Source organism: Cupressus sempervirens, chromosome 11 (assembly GCF_028749045.1).
Source record: "Cupressus sempervirens isolate cs-2001-9-10 chromosome 11, ASM2874904v1, whole genome shotgun sequence".
In the NCBI taxonomy this organism is placed as follows: domain Eukaryota; kingdom Viridiplantae; phylum Streptophyta; class Pinopsida; order Cupressales; family Cupressaceae; genus Cupressus; species Cupressus sempervirens.
The window spans coordinates 211,405,631-211,423,151 of record NC_143128.1 but is presented as its reverse complement, the minus strand read 5'-3'; the positions used below and the strand labels follow the sequence as shown (position 1 = coordinate 211,423,151).

Sequence of the window (17,521 nt, the reverse complement as noted above, 5' to 3'; positions counted from 1 at the left end):
TAAGCTATGGGAATTTTCATGCAAGTTTGCTTGCATGCAAATTAGGTGAAAATGTTTGATAGAGAAGACTTATCAAGGTTTTTGAGTTTTCTTACAAGTTTGTGTATATGTATTTTGAACCAAAAAGTTAGCCAATATTAGAATTTTGAGGGTCCTTTTCAAGTTAGCAACCTTGCCAAATAGGAAGAGAAGTTTGAACCCCCCAAAGGAAAAATTTAACCCTTATTGAAATTTTGACAAGACTTAAAATTAGTGTTCTCTAACAAAGTACATGGATAACAAGGCACTTAATTGTGACCATCTTGACAAAAATATTCTGACTTTTACACCTAAAACAAGCAACCTTGACATTGAAACTCAAATAACCCCAAATTAAAAACTATATTCATTTCTATCCCCATTATAATGTGAACTAGAGGCCAACTTGGGGCAAAATTGATGGAAAAAAAGGGGTGCATTGTGGAGGCTAGACAACACCCTAACAACTTCAAAGCCTCCGCAAGCCCAAAGACAAGCAAGTGACTAGCAAAAACGCAAGGCCACTTTTGCTGATGGGGCCACTTTTGATCATAACCATCTAAATAGTCAAAATCACCTAAAAGCAAGAGAAAGGAAGCACATAGTAAATGTGAAAATCTCCTGCGCCAAATAGTAGTATTACACAGAAGTGACAAAGATAATGGATTGACTTCAGGAGGAAAATGTAGAAAAAGCCACTCCAAAACCCCAACAAAGAACCAAAGGAAGCTTTGTAATTGACCTATCTTATAACTTATTTGATTTTGAAATATATGGTTCCACTATCCTTGCAAATCAAAAATATATATAACTCTTCCCCTGGATAAAATACACTTAAAAATTAAAATACTATACCTGTAAAACTGTTTTTATAACATTATAACATTTTTTCTCACATAATACTTTTCAGTGTTCTATTGATTTAAAAATACATACATATATCTAGAAAGACAAAGAATACAAGATAACTGCTCAGAATCACATAAGATATAAAACAAAGAGTAAAGTCGTTACATTTCTATTTGAACATGCGTCTACAAAGTAATGAAATTACTGGCATGACAGAGTTGACAGGTGAAGATGAGAGGATGCTTCCAAAATGGTAGAACTCTTTTGAGTAGGCAACAACTAACTTCTTTTGCATAACTGTTATCCCGAAGAATTTTTCATGTACATGAGGCAGGTAAAACACTCATACAGATTGGATGTTTGTAGTTAATAGGGGCCGTATAATTCTACATTTGAAAAAAAATCTGTGGGTAGAAAAAATAAAAATCAAATGAACATATGGAAAAAAAAAAAAAAACCCGCTGCACACAGTGAATCACATCTTAGATTTTAGCTTGGTTTGTTTAGTACACAATGATGTGAAACTAGATACTTCTTTACTCAACCGTGTATCTCACATATATTCCTATGATTAAATTTGCCTCTTTTGGATTGAAAGAACTTGTAATGATTTATAACACTACCAATCCAAAGATAACAGCAAAGATTGAAGATCCTGCAGCATAGAACTTGCACATCGCAGGCTGCATTGTAGGATGTATAATGTATTTCAAAGACCTTATAAACAAGTAAACCTTAATAGGAATCTGCAGTCTTAGAGATCTATTCAAAAGCTTGGGACTATGAACTCTATATAATGAGAACAACAACAATCCAATGCCAAAATAGCTATCTTTTCCTTGACTCCTTAGTGTACCGACACATCCTGTGTGTGTTCATGTTGCCTACTCTAGTATTTTTGGTTGTGGGCTACTTTCCTGAGATGGAGGATTGGACCTCTGTTGATGCAAGAAACGAAGGTCAAGCATTGTTTTCCTTCTGGGCTTTGCCTCTTGTAGCATTGTAACAACATCTCTCATTGAAGGCCGGTCGCCTGGTGACCTACTAGTGCAGAGGAGAGCAACTCTGAGGACCAGCATCATCTCTTCCTGGACCGAGGAACATGAAGCTCCAACATTCTGATCTAAGACCTCTTTGATGCCTTCCGTGCTCTGGATTTTGGACTTCACCCATTCCACAATGTTCAGGGCATCTCCAAAATCTGGTTCTACAGGTCTTCTGCCTGTTAAGAGCTCAAGGAGAACAACTCCAAAGCTATATATGTCGCTTTTCTCATGGACCTGAAGCGTGTATGCATACTCTGCAAGAGCCAAACAATCAAAATGGTTCTTTTACTCGAAAGCCTAAGAAACAACAGAGCACTGTAAAGTTCAGACAGATTAAACATCACACACTAAGGCTTGATTTCTATGCTAAAAATGTTAAATAGTCTAAGTTGACTTACTTTTTCCAAGCTTAATTGTTTCCTTAGTGTTTGATGTTTAAGGTGGCCTGTAAAAGCTCATTATGCCACAAAAATGTAACTATTAATTTGTCTAAAGGATGTGGCAATTTTTAGACCAGTGTTCTTGTAGATTGTGATTTGAAGGGTCAGAAATCAACAGGGCATGTCTTCTGCAAAGATATGCATAACCCAAGAATAACTTGATATGGTTAACTTAAAATTGATGCGTGAAAGGTCTACACAAAAGCCAAGCAGCGGAAATTATAAATTCACTCAATGTTCATCAGATGGACAGTCAGAAAATGTGCCAAAGAATGAAAAGGTAACTTAGATCCATCTAGGACTTTACATTTGATGTAGTTGAGGTGCATATTTACAGCAGTTCAGTCCACTGATCACCTCTATAAATTGGAATACCAAAAGAAGAAAAATTGCACAACACCTAAATCCCTTTTAGCATATACTAAGAATCTCATAACAACACTTGTTATAGACTTTCTACAGTGTACAGAGACATGGAGAATTGATGCAAATGTACTTTGGTATTTGTGGATATCAGTTCTTAGACTTTTTCTTTTATGTGCAGTTGGAAATCTCCTAAACAATCCTGATATATAACATTAGCATATAAATTATCTTCAAAGGAAAAACACATGATGCATTGAAAAGCACGACTTCAAAGTTCAAAGTTCAAACTACACCAAACAAGTCAATAGTTCTGATTAAAGAGTCAATACTTTTCATTTCCTTGCTGCTCTCTTGCCCTGATGATGTGTGACCTAAAACATTGGCTCAAAAGATACACACAATCATAATCCAGAAGCAAAAAGTACTATAATGGATTGTGGGGAGACACTTGCAAATATTGGAAAAATTGGAAATCGCTTTACCTGGGGCAATGTAGCCATAGGAACCTGCAATGACAGATGTGGACTCTGTATGAGTTTGAATGAGCTTTGCAACACCAAAATCTGCGACCCTTGCATCCATGTTTGCATCAAGTAAAATATTGCTAGGCTTCACATCTCTGTGTACAATAACAGGATAACAATCTTGATGGAGATAACACAAGCCTTGAGCCACTCCAACTGAAATTTTATACCTTGTCATCCAGTCAGCAAGCATGTTTGCTCCCTTGTTTCCATGCAAGAGATCAGCCAAGCTTCCATTAGGCATGTATTCATAGAGAAGAAGGGTATCCTCATTGTTGGAACAACAGCCCAAAAGTCTAACTATGTTCCTGTGTCTCACAGTGCCAAGAACATCAACCTCTGCCAAAACCCCTCGCTTTCGTCTTCCTCCATCTTTCTGAACCTTCCATAGCTTCTTCACAGCTATAACTTCACCTCCGGGCATTTCAGCCCTGTAAACTGTACCAGCTGATCCCATTCCAATTATGTTATTGTTTTTCAGGCACTCCAAAACATCTTCTACAGTGAAGTTAAGCCTTTGAAAAGCAGTGATTTTCCAGGGACCTTCATCTTGCTCTTCTCTCATGTATCTGTCCCCACAAATGTACCACTTGTAATGCTTGTAAAAACATCTTGTGCCAACTATTATAATAAATACTGCAAAAACAAATATCCCTCCGAGTACCCATACAATTAGACCTGGTTTACTAGTGCTACGGGTATTGTATGGATAAGAAGAGGGGTAAAAGTCATTTGAATCCAAACATGGAGAATTTACCAACACTCCACCACAAAGACCTTGGTTTCCTGCAAAAATGCTTTCACTGATGTTCTTGAAAACCCCATCTGAAGGAATAGGTCCGGAGAGATGATTGTAAGAGACATTGAAGAACTCCAAGGTGGTACAGTTTTGAAATCTTATTGGAATCATTCCAGTGAGAGCATTATGAGACAGATCAATTTCGCTGATACTAGGAAGACTTGCTAACTTAGGAGGGATCACTCCTGTCAACTCATTTTGGTTCAATCCAAGGGCTAGGAGCTTTTGGCACTTAACAATGTCTTCCGGGATACTACCAGAGAGTCTATTTCCTTGTAATTCAAGCTTGTACACTGCATTGCAATCTTTAAAGGAAGGAAGTTTACCCGATAGATTAGAGTAAGCTGCTGATAGTATTTGCAAACTTGGCGAGGCCCAGAGTTTTGGAGGAAGTCCACCATGTAGAGAATTATAAGAAACGTTGATGTATTGCAATCTAGGTGCAGTACAGAGATCAGATGGTAGATTCCCACTGAGATTATTCCTTGAGAAGTCCATGTAAGTGAAGTTATTAAGACTCCCAAAGCCATAAGGAATTTGGCCGCTAAGATTGTTTCTCGCAATCCTGATCCTCCACAGAGTGGAGCAATTTGTAAGACTGAATGGGATTTCTCCTGTGAATTGATTGGAGAAGAGTATAAGCTTGTATAGCTTGTTTCCCGCACAAAGATCAGGGGGAATAGGTCCTGTTAAGCTATTAGAAGAAGTATCCAACCATTCCAGGCTTGCATTCCTACCCAGCTGCTCTGGGAGACTTCCTGTAAAGGAGTTGTTCCAGATAAGGAATGTTCTCAGTCTATTTAGATCCCCAATGCCCTTGGGGATGCTTCCACTGAGTTTATTGTACATCAGACCAAGTAATTTCAGACTTTTGAGCATTGAGAACTCCTCTGGAATCGAACCCGTGAGCTTGTTATCAGACAAATCCAGGGACTCTAAACTGGTCAGATTCCCTAACTGCCGCGGGATGGATCCACTCAGATTGTTTCGGAACAAAAACATTGAGTTTAGCAGCTTTAACTTACCCAATTCAACGGGCAAGGAGCCTGAAAGGTTAGCAGCTGCAATGTCCATGTACTCCAGTTTCGACATGTTACCAAGCTGCCATGGAATCCCTCCAATGAACATATTGTACCCAATCTCCATATGTCTGAGCTTCTGCAAATGACCGAGCTCGGCAGGGATTGAGCCAGAAATGGCATTGCCTGCCAAGTAGAGGTATTCAAGGCTCCGAAAATCACCATACTTAGCGGGGATGCTTCCATTGAAGTAGCTTCCTCCGAGATTCAGGCTTTGTAGGTCATGAAGCTCCACAAACTCCAATGGTAGAGGGCCCGTAAAACAATTACTGAAGGCGCTAAAATTCACAAGGTTTTTCAGCCTGGAAACACCTTGGGGGAAGGAACCATTGAAGGAGTTGTGGTTGATGTCAAGACTTTTGAGGGTGGAAGCATTGAAGATGGTTTCCGGCAATGGCCCATCAAACTGGTTGTTACTGATGTTCAAGCTGACTAAATGGGAAAGAAGGTGAACCTCTTGTGAAATTGTGCCGCTGAGGTTTTTGTATGAGAGGTCAAGACTTACCACTCTGGACAAATTGTCACATCTAATTCCACTCCAAGAACAAGAAGACACGGAAGGTGTGTTATTAACCATGCTTTGCCAGTCGGAGAGATGGCCTAAGCTGTCTATTATGTTGGATTTCAGTGCTAAAAGCGCATGAACCTCCTCATGCACTGCAAGCCCATGCGCAAGGCCTGAAAGACAAATGCAATGAATAAATACTAAGAAATGAACGATCCAACACACCTTTTTAGCCTCCATTATACCCACTATCATCCTGTTTTTCTGGTTGTTCTTGTTGCCTTTGTCCTGATTATTCCATGACTATTAAAACTACCTTTTCTTTACCCTAACAAACACCAGGCCGCCATGTCTGCATTACCCTTATTCCCAAGCATCCAGTGCACGCCACCCTTTTCTAGCACATACTCACTGTATATACCACATTGCAGGATCAAGCCTTTTCACCAATACCACTTCATCTCCACTGCAAAGGCCACATTTGGATATCATCTATATTCACACTGTATATACCATATTAGCAAATTATCAAAAGAACACTTTCAATGAGCCTTCTCAACTAATACCCACTTCATCTCAATCATTCCCTTCCTCCTTTCTGCACCTGGGAATCCTTCCATGCATCTTCCATCACTAGAGAACCCGAAAAGTAAACCCAACATTTTTCGTCTCATACCCAATGTATATACCACCTTCAATACTATATATCTCTGCAGCTAACACCATCCCACTGATGCTGCAAAATCTTCTACGTGAAAGCTGCCATATACACATCCTAGAGAATCTTCACTCCATACATCCCACTTCTACAGCCCAGACATATATTCACTGTGTATACAGTTCATATCTCGCTCTAGAATTTTTTTATTCCACTTCTACATTCCCCATATAACCCAGACATATACTCACTGTATATACCACGTTGCATTCTCCAATGGAGCATCCACGCTGAACTAAATTCACGCTTAACCCGAGACCAGAATCACATTCTTAATGAGAATTCACCTTTGACTCAACTCTGAAACGTACGTACACATGATATATACTATAATTTGCAGAATAAATTATATATACATGCCTTGGCTGCTACAAATGAGACTTAGGTTTGCGCAGTCCAAATAATATGTTAATCACTGTAGTTAAGTAGATTTTGTCTTCATTAGGAAATATACTAAGAGAAATCATGTGTACGTTAAGAAGTGGAGCAAAACCCCAAATTTACTATAAAATTGCTGCACTTTGAAGACTGCTAAAGTTGGCAGAACATTTAGTCAAAATGGCTAGTTTTTAAACTTTGGTGGTGTAAGAACTGCTTCATAGCTTTGACACCTATTCTTGTTTTGGAGAGAATATTATGTATCCAAGGGAGTTGCAGTAAGTTTGCGTAAAGTTGGAATGATGATAGGTACATTCCAATTTAAGAGGTTCTCCGAGTGTCATTTTAAGTCTTTAACCTTAGGATCTAGCTTTGCAGGCCTTTAAGGTGCTCCATTTCATCTATTTCTCTTCTTCACTCTTTATTTCTTAGCGCTCAAATTTCCCTATAACAATGGGACGTTCTTTGATTATTTAATATGTATGACAAGATTGGGGGTAGTAGTTAGCTTTGTTTCTAGTTTTGGACATGTCATCCTTTGTATTTGTTCTCCCATTGAATTTGAGAGGGAAGAATACAATTGCAAAATATGAAGCTTTGGTTGAGTCTTTAAGTTACATAGTTGATGTAGGATGATGTAGGAGCATCTAATGGTGTTAAGGAAAATTGAGCATCACTAAAAAATATTATGTTTTTCTTTTTCTTTTTATAGTTTTCTTTAGTTGTTTTGGAGTCCATGATGATACTTACAATGCATAGGACAATTAGAAGCTGAAATGACCATGAATATTTACCTACTATTTTTAGTAAATTAGCCTGTTTGGGTTCATATAGACACAAAAATTAACTCTAAGGAGTGATATTGAAAATCAAAATAACTTGTGAAAGAATCATCTCAATACCCTACATTCTTTAGAAGATATTAAAGTTTTTGTCTTGATAAATTTCTTCGATGAAGTCTTAAAATTAAAATTGACGAGCTTAGAAGCCTAAAAAATGTTTGAAATTTAAACAACTTTTAAATGTGAACTTGCATTGTTTATCTCTTCACAATCTCTCCAACAATGGGCTATAAATTATGATATTGCTACCAAGATTCAATTGTGTAGTTTTTTAGTCAAACTCATTGACCCTTGATGTTTCACAAGTAGTGGTTCACAAAAACGCATCTATTGTGATAAGAATGAAACAACTAACACTCATTGTATCTAGATTATGCTCATACAGGTGAAGCATGAGCCTTGCCAAGAGGTCATCCATCCCAATATTACTCCAACTCATGTGAACTTAATTGTGGAGTTTCCTCCAAGATTAAGCTTGCCTAGCTTGCAACCCCATTTGAAAAACTCTTAAGTGTTTTACTAAGTATCCCAATTATTATTATGAGAGATGGGTTCTTTTGAACCACTTCTTGTGAAACACAGGTAAATGACTTTGACTCAAAAATTATAAATTTGAGTCCAGATAGAAAAATCACAATAAATGACTTCTTGCACAAAATATCCCCTCTTAAAAAAATTGAATAAGAAGTTTACGTAGACATCTTAGAAGGAATATCAATGTTTTGTTCTTAAGGAGATGTTCTATTTTATCAATATCTTTCTTATAACAAGAATGTTCTTCATGTCCAGTCCTTTCTCAATATGTACGTCTCTCTCTCTCTCTCTCTCTCTCTCTCTCTCTCTCAGTCATTTTTCAAAAGTGACTTATGTTGTGCTCGATCAGTGTGCATCTTTTTCTTCAAGTTCTTTTTGTTTTATGTTAGGGTGTCCTAAGTCCCTTTATCCCTTAGGTTGACTATCTAACAAGGCATGATCTTTTAATGGATTTATAAGGCCTATATAAATAAGCTTCTAGTGTTCATGTATTAACATCTTAGAAAATGATGCAAATGCAAGATTAACATAAGTTGATCCCATCGTTAGCTTTTGTAAATGAAAGCTAGAAAATAAATATGAAGATTCAAAACCTAGTTTATTCAATACATTATTTAGAAACTGGTTGTCCTTTTTCTCAATGTCATTTTCTTTACATTGTGCTCTCAAATTATTAACCTTAGTTATAAAATTGTGAATTGTGTCAAAGCTCTTTGAATCAAGAGTCATCAAACTAATATCATTCAAATATCACCTAACTTCATCAACTGTACCACACTATATTTTTAACTTTTCCAAGTTTTATTTGATGTTTTATATTCTTCAATCTAAAACATAAGATCACAAGAAATAAAACTACAAAGACATTTAAGTTATTTTGTTTGTTCAAGCATTCATTTTATATTTTTCCTTAATGTAGATGCATATGTAGGTTTACCTACATTTTGTTCAACATATGGAGCATACTGAAGTTGCATTGAGGTTTTCCATGCATGTTGAAGCCAATTTGCATAATTATATGGTGTTAATAATGAAATCTTAGAATGATCCACATGTGTGTAAAAATAAAACAAAAACATAATAGAAACAAATACAACATGAGAGTACCCTATTTTTCTCTCAATTAAGAATTCTCTCAAACAAAAAATGATTGGAACTTTATAAATCAATGTGTTTATAATGTTGGAGTTATTTTTCAAAGTTTTATAGTGTCCAAAATAGACTCAAATGCTAAAAATACAACTAAAATCCAAAATGAGAACTTAAAATAGTGCCAATGAGTAATATTAAAAAATATCAACTTTAAAAAATAACGACCTCAATATAAGATCATGTGTGTAAGTTATAGTTATTCAAAGTTGCAAAAACAAGGGTTGTTCTTCATATCTAATGAGAAAACTAAATTTATTGAAATTTGGGTCATTTGAGAAAAACCTAATCACTCCACTTTGAGGTGCATTGATCCCTAAGAGGCCTACACCTAAATAAGGGCAATTGATAAGCTTCATGAGAGTGGGATAGATTTGCACCATGTAAAACAACCTTTGGGGTTTTAGAAGTTGACTCTTCATGAGTTGTGTTTGGGAAAAAAGAAGAGGACAACCTTTAACAAAAAACCTAATCTAAGAGAGGCACTTTACTAGATAAAATGTCATTGGGTGGGGCTAAAAATATGCAAGATATTATTTGTAACAATTTGACCCTTTTCAATCAGAGGTTCATACCTTAATTCTCACAAACACAATAAGCCACAAACCCTTTATTGTTGGTTAGAAGAAGAAAATGCCAAAGTCACTAAACATAGGGTAAAATATTTAAATTCGAACTATGAGAAGCATTTTCAAGGGTCTGAATATAGGCAAAAAAACTCCTAAAGAGTGCAAATATTTTCACCCACAAACACAACATAAAACACCACCTCTGAATTTTTTTTTATAAAAGAAACACCAAGAATGGGTTTTTTCTTCTAGACAAAAGTAATTCATGTAAGGGTCAAGTGAAAAACCCACAACCCCTAAGATTAACCTTCTAAACTATAAACACGTCTAAGAAAACATAAAACTATTACACTGACATTATAAGTAAACTAGATATGACTTGATAAGGATTGGCACATGACACTTTTATTGACAAAAAGAGAAAGACAATAGAGGAATAGTCCCTACATTTCATTAAGAGAAAACATGCCAAGAATAGAGAGTATGCCCCATAATACAAATGTCACAACATAAACCTTTGGTTGAAATTACATAAAGTCTTGTCCTCATAGCTTAAAACCTCTACAAAATTATGTTGCCTTAAAAAATTGTATGTCACTAACTACAACATACAAAATTGTGACTTTAGGTAACATTTCATGAGATTTCTCTCTCCTCTCAGCAATAAGGGAGGCTCCCTTCTTACTATAGGTGGCTTCAATAGGTTTCTAACTGAAATTACAAAAAGGATGGTTCCCTTTGATCAATTCCTCTTTTTTCAGGAATGATTTGCATAAAACTCTAACTTTCTAACTTAACAAAAAGTTCCTTATTGCTACGATAATACCAATGACCCTAGAATTGACATAAGAACAACAAGGTAAGTAGTTTACTTTTTATATTTTGTGAAAAAAAATAGGAACCCAAAGTCTCCTACACTTGTCTGAAATGAAGACCCAAGCAGAATAACCAGTAAGGCACAAAGTCTCTTATTGGATACCTTCAAATTCAATAAAACATCTGCAATTAAAGCCCACAGTCTTCAAATCTAAGTGATTACAACCACTATTGTCCATTACGATTTGTCATCTTATAGCACAAAGTCTTCAAAAGTTCAAATTACTTATGAATGCAATAGGAAGCTCAAACTATGCACTATTAAATTCAAATCCCTCTTGATCAAAGCTCCAAAACTCACAATCAATATCCAAAAAATATTGTCACATAGCACCTTGAATCAACAAAATTTTTAAAATAAACTTACCTCTTTTATTGGTAGCAATTTAGATTTACATCCAAGCATAAAGTCTTCAAGTGAACATATAAACAAGAAGAGTTTTCTTGCCTTGCCAAAAGATAATTATTTATAGTGAGCTCTCTCCTTTATATAGGAAAATGGGAGAGAAAGCAGTGAAGGGGAAAGGGGAAATCCTCAACCACCTTGACTCATTCTCTGACAAAATCCTATCTAACTAATTTGAATTATTTAAAGTTGCATGTCTAATGTGATTGTAACTTGATTTCATGTTACGTCTTTGTACGTGATACTATCATGCAATTACATCCTATTTTTTCATCACATGTAATATGTCAATTAAAAATTACAAATACATGATGAAAATATTCTAAGTGTCTTACAAGACATAATATCTATTACATCAAGCTTTGTCATGTTGCTACAAGATGCCTAATGTTTTACAATTGTTGTGCTTAGGTTTGGTGGAAACAACTTGAACTAGAATGTGAATGTGCATCTTTGATTATTCCGTTAAGTATTCATTGACCTTTTTTTTTAGATTGAAAGAACTCTATACTTGTAATCATTCTTTAACCTCCTTTTAGGCTACATCATGTGATCATGTTTTTTTCTTGTCCTTCTTTCTTCTTTGCATGCATAAAGCCAACTCTTTAAATGGGGGAAAAAATTAGAAATGAGGTTGTTTTGGTAATATCGCGTATGGAATACGGCTAGAAAATTTTGTGACAACAAATGGGTAACTATGTTTAAGCTCAAATATGTGCTTATATGGTGAAAAACTCCAAAAATGGATTTTTGGTGGTCAAAAGAACATGTGAACAAACTTTTAAGTTATGAAAATTGTAGTGCCTTCCCCTAGTTTGCTTTTATGTTATATTGTCAAATTCTTTTAGGCTACTTTTCATGGTTATGTGATTTGATTTAGTGGTGCTTGGTTACTTGATTTGGTTGATACTATTTACATGTTTGGATTATATATTTGATGAACTATGTTATACTTGGATATTTGATGTGTTCATGGTTATTCTTTTGATGATGATGCTTTGCATACTTCATATAGTGATTTTCTTTCATTATGACAATTATAGGGATGATTTATATGTGGTTTTATGATTACTTACCCCATACTTGAATGTGTATGGTGTACATGTATGTTTTACTCTATGTTTGACATATCTGATGTCATTGAGGGAGGGAGTTGTAGTCACCTACTAGTCAAGATCTACATGATGTACCAATCCCTGTCGTTGCCTATTTAGTTTATATATATATATATGTACATGTTTGAATTTTATGCAGATTACATGTACTGAACATTGACTTCTCTCAATTGTCAGGATGAGTGTGCCCTATCATAGTATCTCAATGGTAAAAGAGGGGAGATAGTTGCATACGTGAAAAACCTAACTCTCAGGAAACTATTAGTTGTACATGTTCATATATCAAGATTCAAACAATAAAATAACTAAAACTACTTGCATTTTACTAAGCTAAACAACCAATAGATATGAGTCCCATGCAACCTTGGAGTAGCTCAACAAGGGCACTCGTGAGAGGCCTTGTTGGTGTACTCTAGTTGGAGGGATGTGGATGTTCTCTCCCAAACACAATAGTTGAATCCCCAGATGATTTGAAATGAAACACAAGATGTATGAAACTAACTAGATGTGAAGAGAATGCTTCAAACAATGGTTATGAATGTAACCATGCTTAAAGCATTTAAGGATGGTTAAGATGGATGCAAGAAAAAAAACTAAATTAACCATGCAAATAAAATGAAGCTAACAACTACCAAAGGTTAAAAAAAGCATAAAACTACTAAGAGCTCTAGAACTATACTAGCACGATAACAATGCAAATGAGGGAGATGGAAAATGGTTGAGACAAGGACTTTATTTTGATGCAGTGCAAGGAAGGAGAATCCCCAAAAGAGATGTCCTAGCCCCCAACAAATAACCACACATTGGAAACACAACACAGGATACACAGTCTAATACCAAATGCAACTCTTTATTCATACAATAATTGTTTACATGCAATGTGTCAGGTTGTAAGGCCTTCCTAGTTACAACCAAATACAATAGAAATTACAATAATAGTTCTGCAATATCCAACCTATAAACTAGCTAATCTAGATCCACACTCTAGTAAAAACTTCCAAAGAAGATCTAAAGTTGTGCTCGCAAGCCAACAAACAATCTTCTTGTTTCCCAAGCCTTAGCTACTAGCCTTTCTCAAACTTTATCCAAGATCCAAGTGTAAACTGCCTCACATTTGGCACTAGAAAACTTTGCTCCATTGATTCCTTCTTCTCTCCAAGCTTCTACTAAGAAGAAATCACACCTTGAAGCTTGATTACAAATGCTCATATGCCTTGCTTAAAATAGGCACTTACCACCCAAGATGTTACAAACACAACCAATGTGGGATAAAAGGTAAATGCAACTACCTTACAAAAAATATTTAATTCCTACCCAAATATAGCTAAGCACCACCATGTGGCCCAACAAATATTAAATGCATGATTTAAGGAAGTTTCCACAAACTTCTAAGATGCCACCTACACACCTTGATAAATGGAATGACAACTATTTTTCTTATGTTTCTATTTACACCATCTATGCACCTTGAAAATAGAAATTCCTCTTTCCCCTCTTTCCCCCTTTTTTTATTTTTTAAAATTTATTTTCCTCTAATTTTTGTCACTTTCTCTCTCCTTCACAATTTTTATTTATTTTATTTTTTATAATATTTTTCTCTTTATTTTCTGATGCAAGATGCTCTTGCATCAAATTTATAGGTTTGAGGGAGACCTTGAGGAGGTGGCATCTATGTGACATTGACATAGGTGCCACAAGGGAGACACATGGGCTAAGGGGATAAGTCATGCAAAGGTCAACATAAGCCTTTTTGTGATTAAAAAGGCTCAAGGTGTGCTCAAACATGTGTCAACAACCTTGGAGAAAGGGAAGGGGGACAAGTGTGTAAGAGACTTTTGGATGAATTAATGAAAGGGGGGGGCTTTCTTGGGCTTTGAGTTGCTCACACATGTGAGCAACCACCCAGGGGCTAAAAGGTGTTTAGGACGGTATTTAAGATAATTAAGTGGGATTAACTAGTGAGTAGGCTTAAAATGATGAGAATGATATGTGGTAGATTAGGTTTTAGGTGAGATTAGGATTAAATTAAATAGGATTTAATTTAATCCTAAGATTGTAGAATTTAATAAAGTAGAGGGAATTAAATAAATTGGCATTTATTTAAAAGTTGATTTATAGAACACTATGCATTAAAGAAATTTAACACATTAGATGAGAGTATTTAAATTAAATTTAAATACATTAGAGAAGTGAACCTATTTAATATTTGATTAAATAAGTAGAGGAACATGACAAATATAATTAATTAATAAATAATCAATTATAATGTCAAGGGAAATATTAAATAAATTAATATAGTGTCTAGGACAATTTTAAGTGTTTACAATAGTTCTCAAGTCCAAATCCTAAACTTGAGCCAATTTTCCTAAGATAAATGACAAGTATCTGATTTATTTACCTTTCTAAATTCTTCAAAGTGACGTGAATTCGAGATTTTTAACCTTTGAGTTTGTTCTTGCTTTGTCTTTTTAGCCAAGTTTTATCTCATTGAGTTTGTTGGTATGTTGTGATTTTCAAGTATAATTAAATTACTAAAGAGATAATTAAATAATTTAATTAAATAAAATTTTTAATATAGAAAAATCTAAATTTATTTTACTTAATTAATTGAGAAATTAATTAAATAGAAGAGTTAAAATTAAAGATTTAAATTATAATTCTAGAATCAATGTAATTATATTTATTTAATTTAACAATAATAAATTTAAACCAAAGCCTAGATTAATTATTGATATTTGTTGTAATTAATTATTTTTATGTGTTAAGAGAATTTGAACCCAAGACCTCCCATATGAGATGCTTACAAGTTACCATTATGTTGTAGGCTCTTGCCTAATGGACTCTAAATATTATTATTAGTTAAATTAATAAACATATTTTCTAAAAATGTCTTAGTTATTAAAAAAATGAAGTGGAAATAATTTAAATAAAGTTTATTCTAATTTAAGACAACAAGCGTGCACGAGGGAATTAAATTAATTAAAATAATAAAAATTTATTTTAATGAGAGACCTTTGCATGTTCATAAGGAAACCATGGGTAGGCTTAAACTCTTTATTAAGATATTCAAACTCATTTCTTCATGCATAGGTTTTGGAGGAGCAATTCTGAAATTGAAAGACAAGAACTTTTCGAAGGAGTTGGGAAGTGAGATTTTCACAAGCACAAAGTATCTATCGGATTTATAGTATGAGGTCGAGGTAGAGTTTTGTAGAACCATCATAGGAAATCTCTCAAATTCTTTTTTGTCTTCTTTATGCCTATTATATCAATTCTTCTTATTGGGAACATATTTGAATTTAAAACCCTAGTTTTGAAAATGATTGTTCTTTGTTAGCGAATCATCCGAGAGACAAGAAATTGAAACCCTCATTGAAAAGATTTGAATTGATGAAAATTAGTTTATGGGTAGGGTTTAGAGATCGAGAAAAGATTATTGTTTAAATTTGAATGGTTAAAGTAATTTCCCTATCAAATATATATTAAAAAGATTTTTTTAAAAAAAATATGGTAGTTACCACAATAATATGGTTTCGATAATTGAATTGGGGAGGTAAATTATATATATATATATATATACATACATATATGTACATATGTATATGCATATATATATGTATATACATATATACATATACATATATACATATATATATATGTATATATGTATATATATGTGTATATACATACATATATATATATATATATATATATATATATATATATATATATATATATGCATATACATATATGTATGTATATACATATATATATATGCATATACATATGTACATATATGTATGTATATACACATATACATATGTATATACATATATATATGTACATATGTATATACATACATATATGTATATATGTACATACATACATACATATATATATGTACATACATATATACATGTATATGTATATATACATATATGTATGTATATATGTATATATATATGTATATACACATATATACATATATATGTGTATATACATATATATGTATATACACATATATATGTATATATGTGTATATACATATATATATATATACATATATACATACATATATGTATATATACATATATACATGTATATATGTATATACACATACATATATGTATATATACATATATACATGTATATATGTATATACACATACATATATACATGTATATATGTATATACACATACATATATGTATATATACATATATACATGTATATATGTATATACACACATATATATACATATACATATACATATATGTATATACATATACATATATGTATATACATATACATATATGTATATACATATATATATATACATATATATATATGTGTATATACATATATACATACATATATATATATATATATACACACACATATATATATACATATATATATATATATATATGTGTGTGTGTGTGTGTATATACATATATACATACATATATATATACATATATATATGTATATGTATATATATGTATGTATATATGTATATACACACATATATATATATATGTGTGTGTGTGTGTGTATATATATGTGTATATGTATACACACACACACACACACACACACACACACACACACACATATATTTGTGGCTGGGCCACCACCTCCCTAACCCCCCTCCTCTCCTATCATGCAACCATTAATGGCATGGGTATCATAGCATTCATAGCTGCCATGGGCAACAGAGACTGCCAAGGCAGCTTGGCCACTACAATGATTTTAAATGCCACACACAACAACCTTCCCTTATATAGGGGGTGTTTAAATATGATTTATTTTATTTTATTTAAAAAAAAAGGTTGTTTATTATTATTTAATATATTTTAAATTATATATAATAATATTAAAATAAAGGTTATTAAATGTATTTAATTTTAATTAGTATTTAATAATGTTAAATTTAGTTTAGTTAATTAAATTAAATTTATTTAGTAGTTAATGTTATTATGATATAATAGTTTCTTTTATTAATGGTCTTTATGTTGTTTTATTTTGTATATATCAATTATTATTATTTCTAAAAGAATAATAATGATTATTAATAGGAATGAAATATAAACATAGTTTTATTGCGAATGGGTTTTTTTAAAATATGAAAATTGGAAAGGGCTTTATGATCAAACTAAACTTAGAACCTTATCTAATGAAATTTTTTTACAAATGGAAATTTGAACTTTGTTCCAAAAATATTTTAATGATATTATATCGAAAACTAAAATGGTTGATTATCTACACTTGTTTTAAATGTTTGTTGATATTTTGTGTTTTTAACTTGT

The 17,521-nt window shown here is 33.2% G+C and overlaps 1 protein-coding gene across 2 annotated transcripts; it reads right to left on the bottom strand.

Annotated features, from left to right (window-relative positions):
• Positions 1 to 1,384: 1,384 nt before the first annotated feature.
• Positions 1,385 to 6,668, bottom strand: LOC149528913 (uncharacterized). 2 transcript variants are annotated; one of them, XM_089808897.1, is made up of 3 exons: positions 3,202 to 6,282; positions 3,049 to 3,090; positions 1,385 to 2,167 (listed from the first exon to the last, which is right to left on the bottom strand). In XM_089808897.1, the coding sequence occupies exons 1-3, from the start codon at positions 5,879 to 5,881 to the stop codon at positions 1,752 to 1,754; spliced, it is 3,138 nt and encodes a 1,045-aa protein (XP_089665023.1). In that variant the 5' UTR covers positions 5,882 to 6,282; the 3' UTR covers positions 1,385 to 1,751. The 2 variants fall into 2 exon arrangements, with proteins under 2 accessions (XP_089665023.1, XP_089665024.1); XM_089808898.1 differs by lacking the exon at positions 3,049 to 3,090 and having other exon boundaries at positions 3,202 to 6,668.
• Positions 6,669 to 17,521: the final 10,853 nt, after the last annotated feature.

Coding starts and splice junctions, on each gene's coding strand:
- LOC149528913 (XM_089808897.1), bottom strand. CDS start 5,881: ATGATAGTGGGTATAATGGAGGCTAAAAAGGTGTGTTGGATCGTTCAT. Junction 3,091..3,201: donor CTATGGCTACATTGCCCCAG/GTAAAGCGATTT, acceptor CCAATGTTTTAG/GTCACACATCATCAGGGCAA. Junction 2,168..3,048: donor GAGCAGCAAGGAAATGAAAA/GTATTGACTCTT, acceptor TGGCTCTTGCAG/AGTATGCATACACGCTTCAG.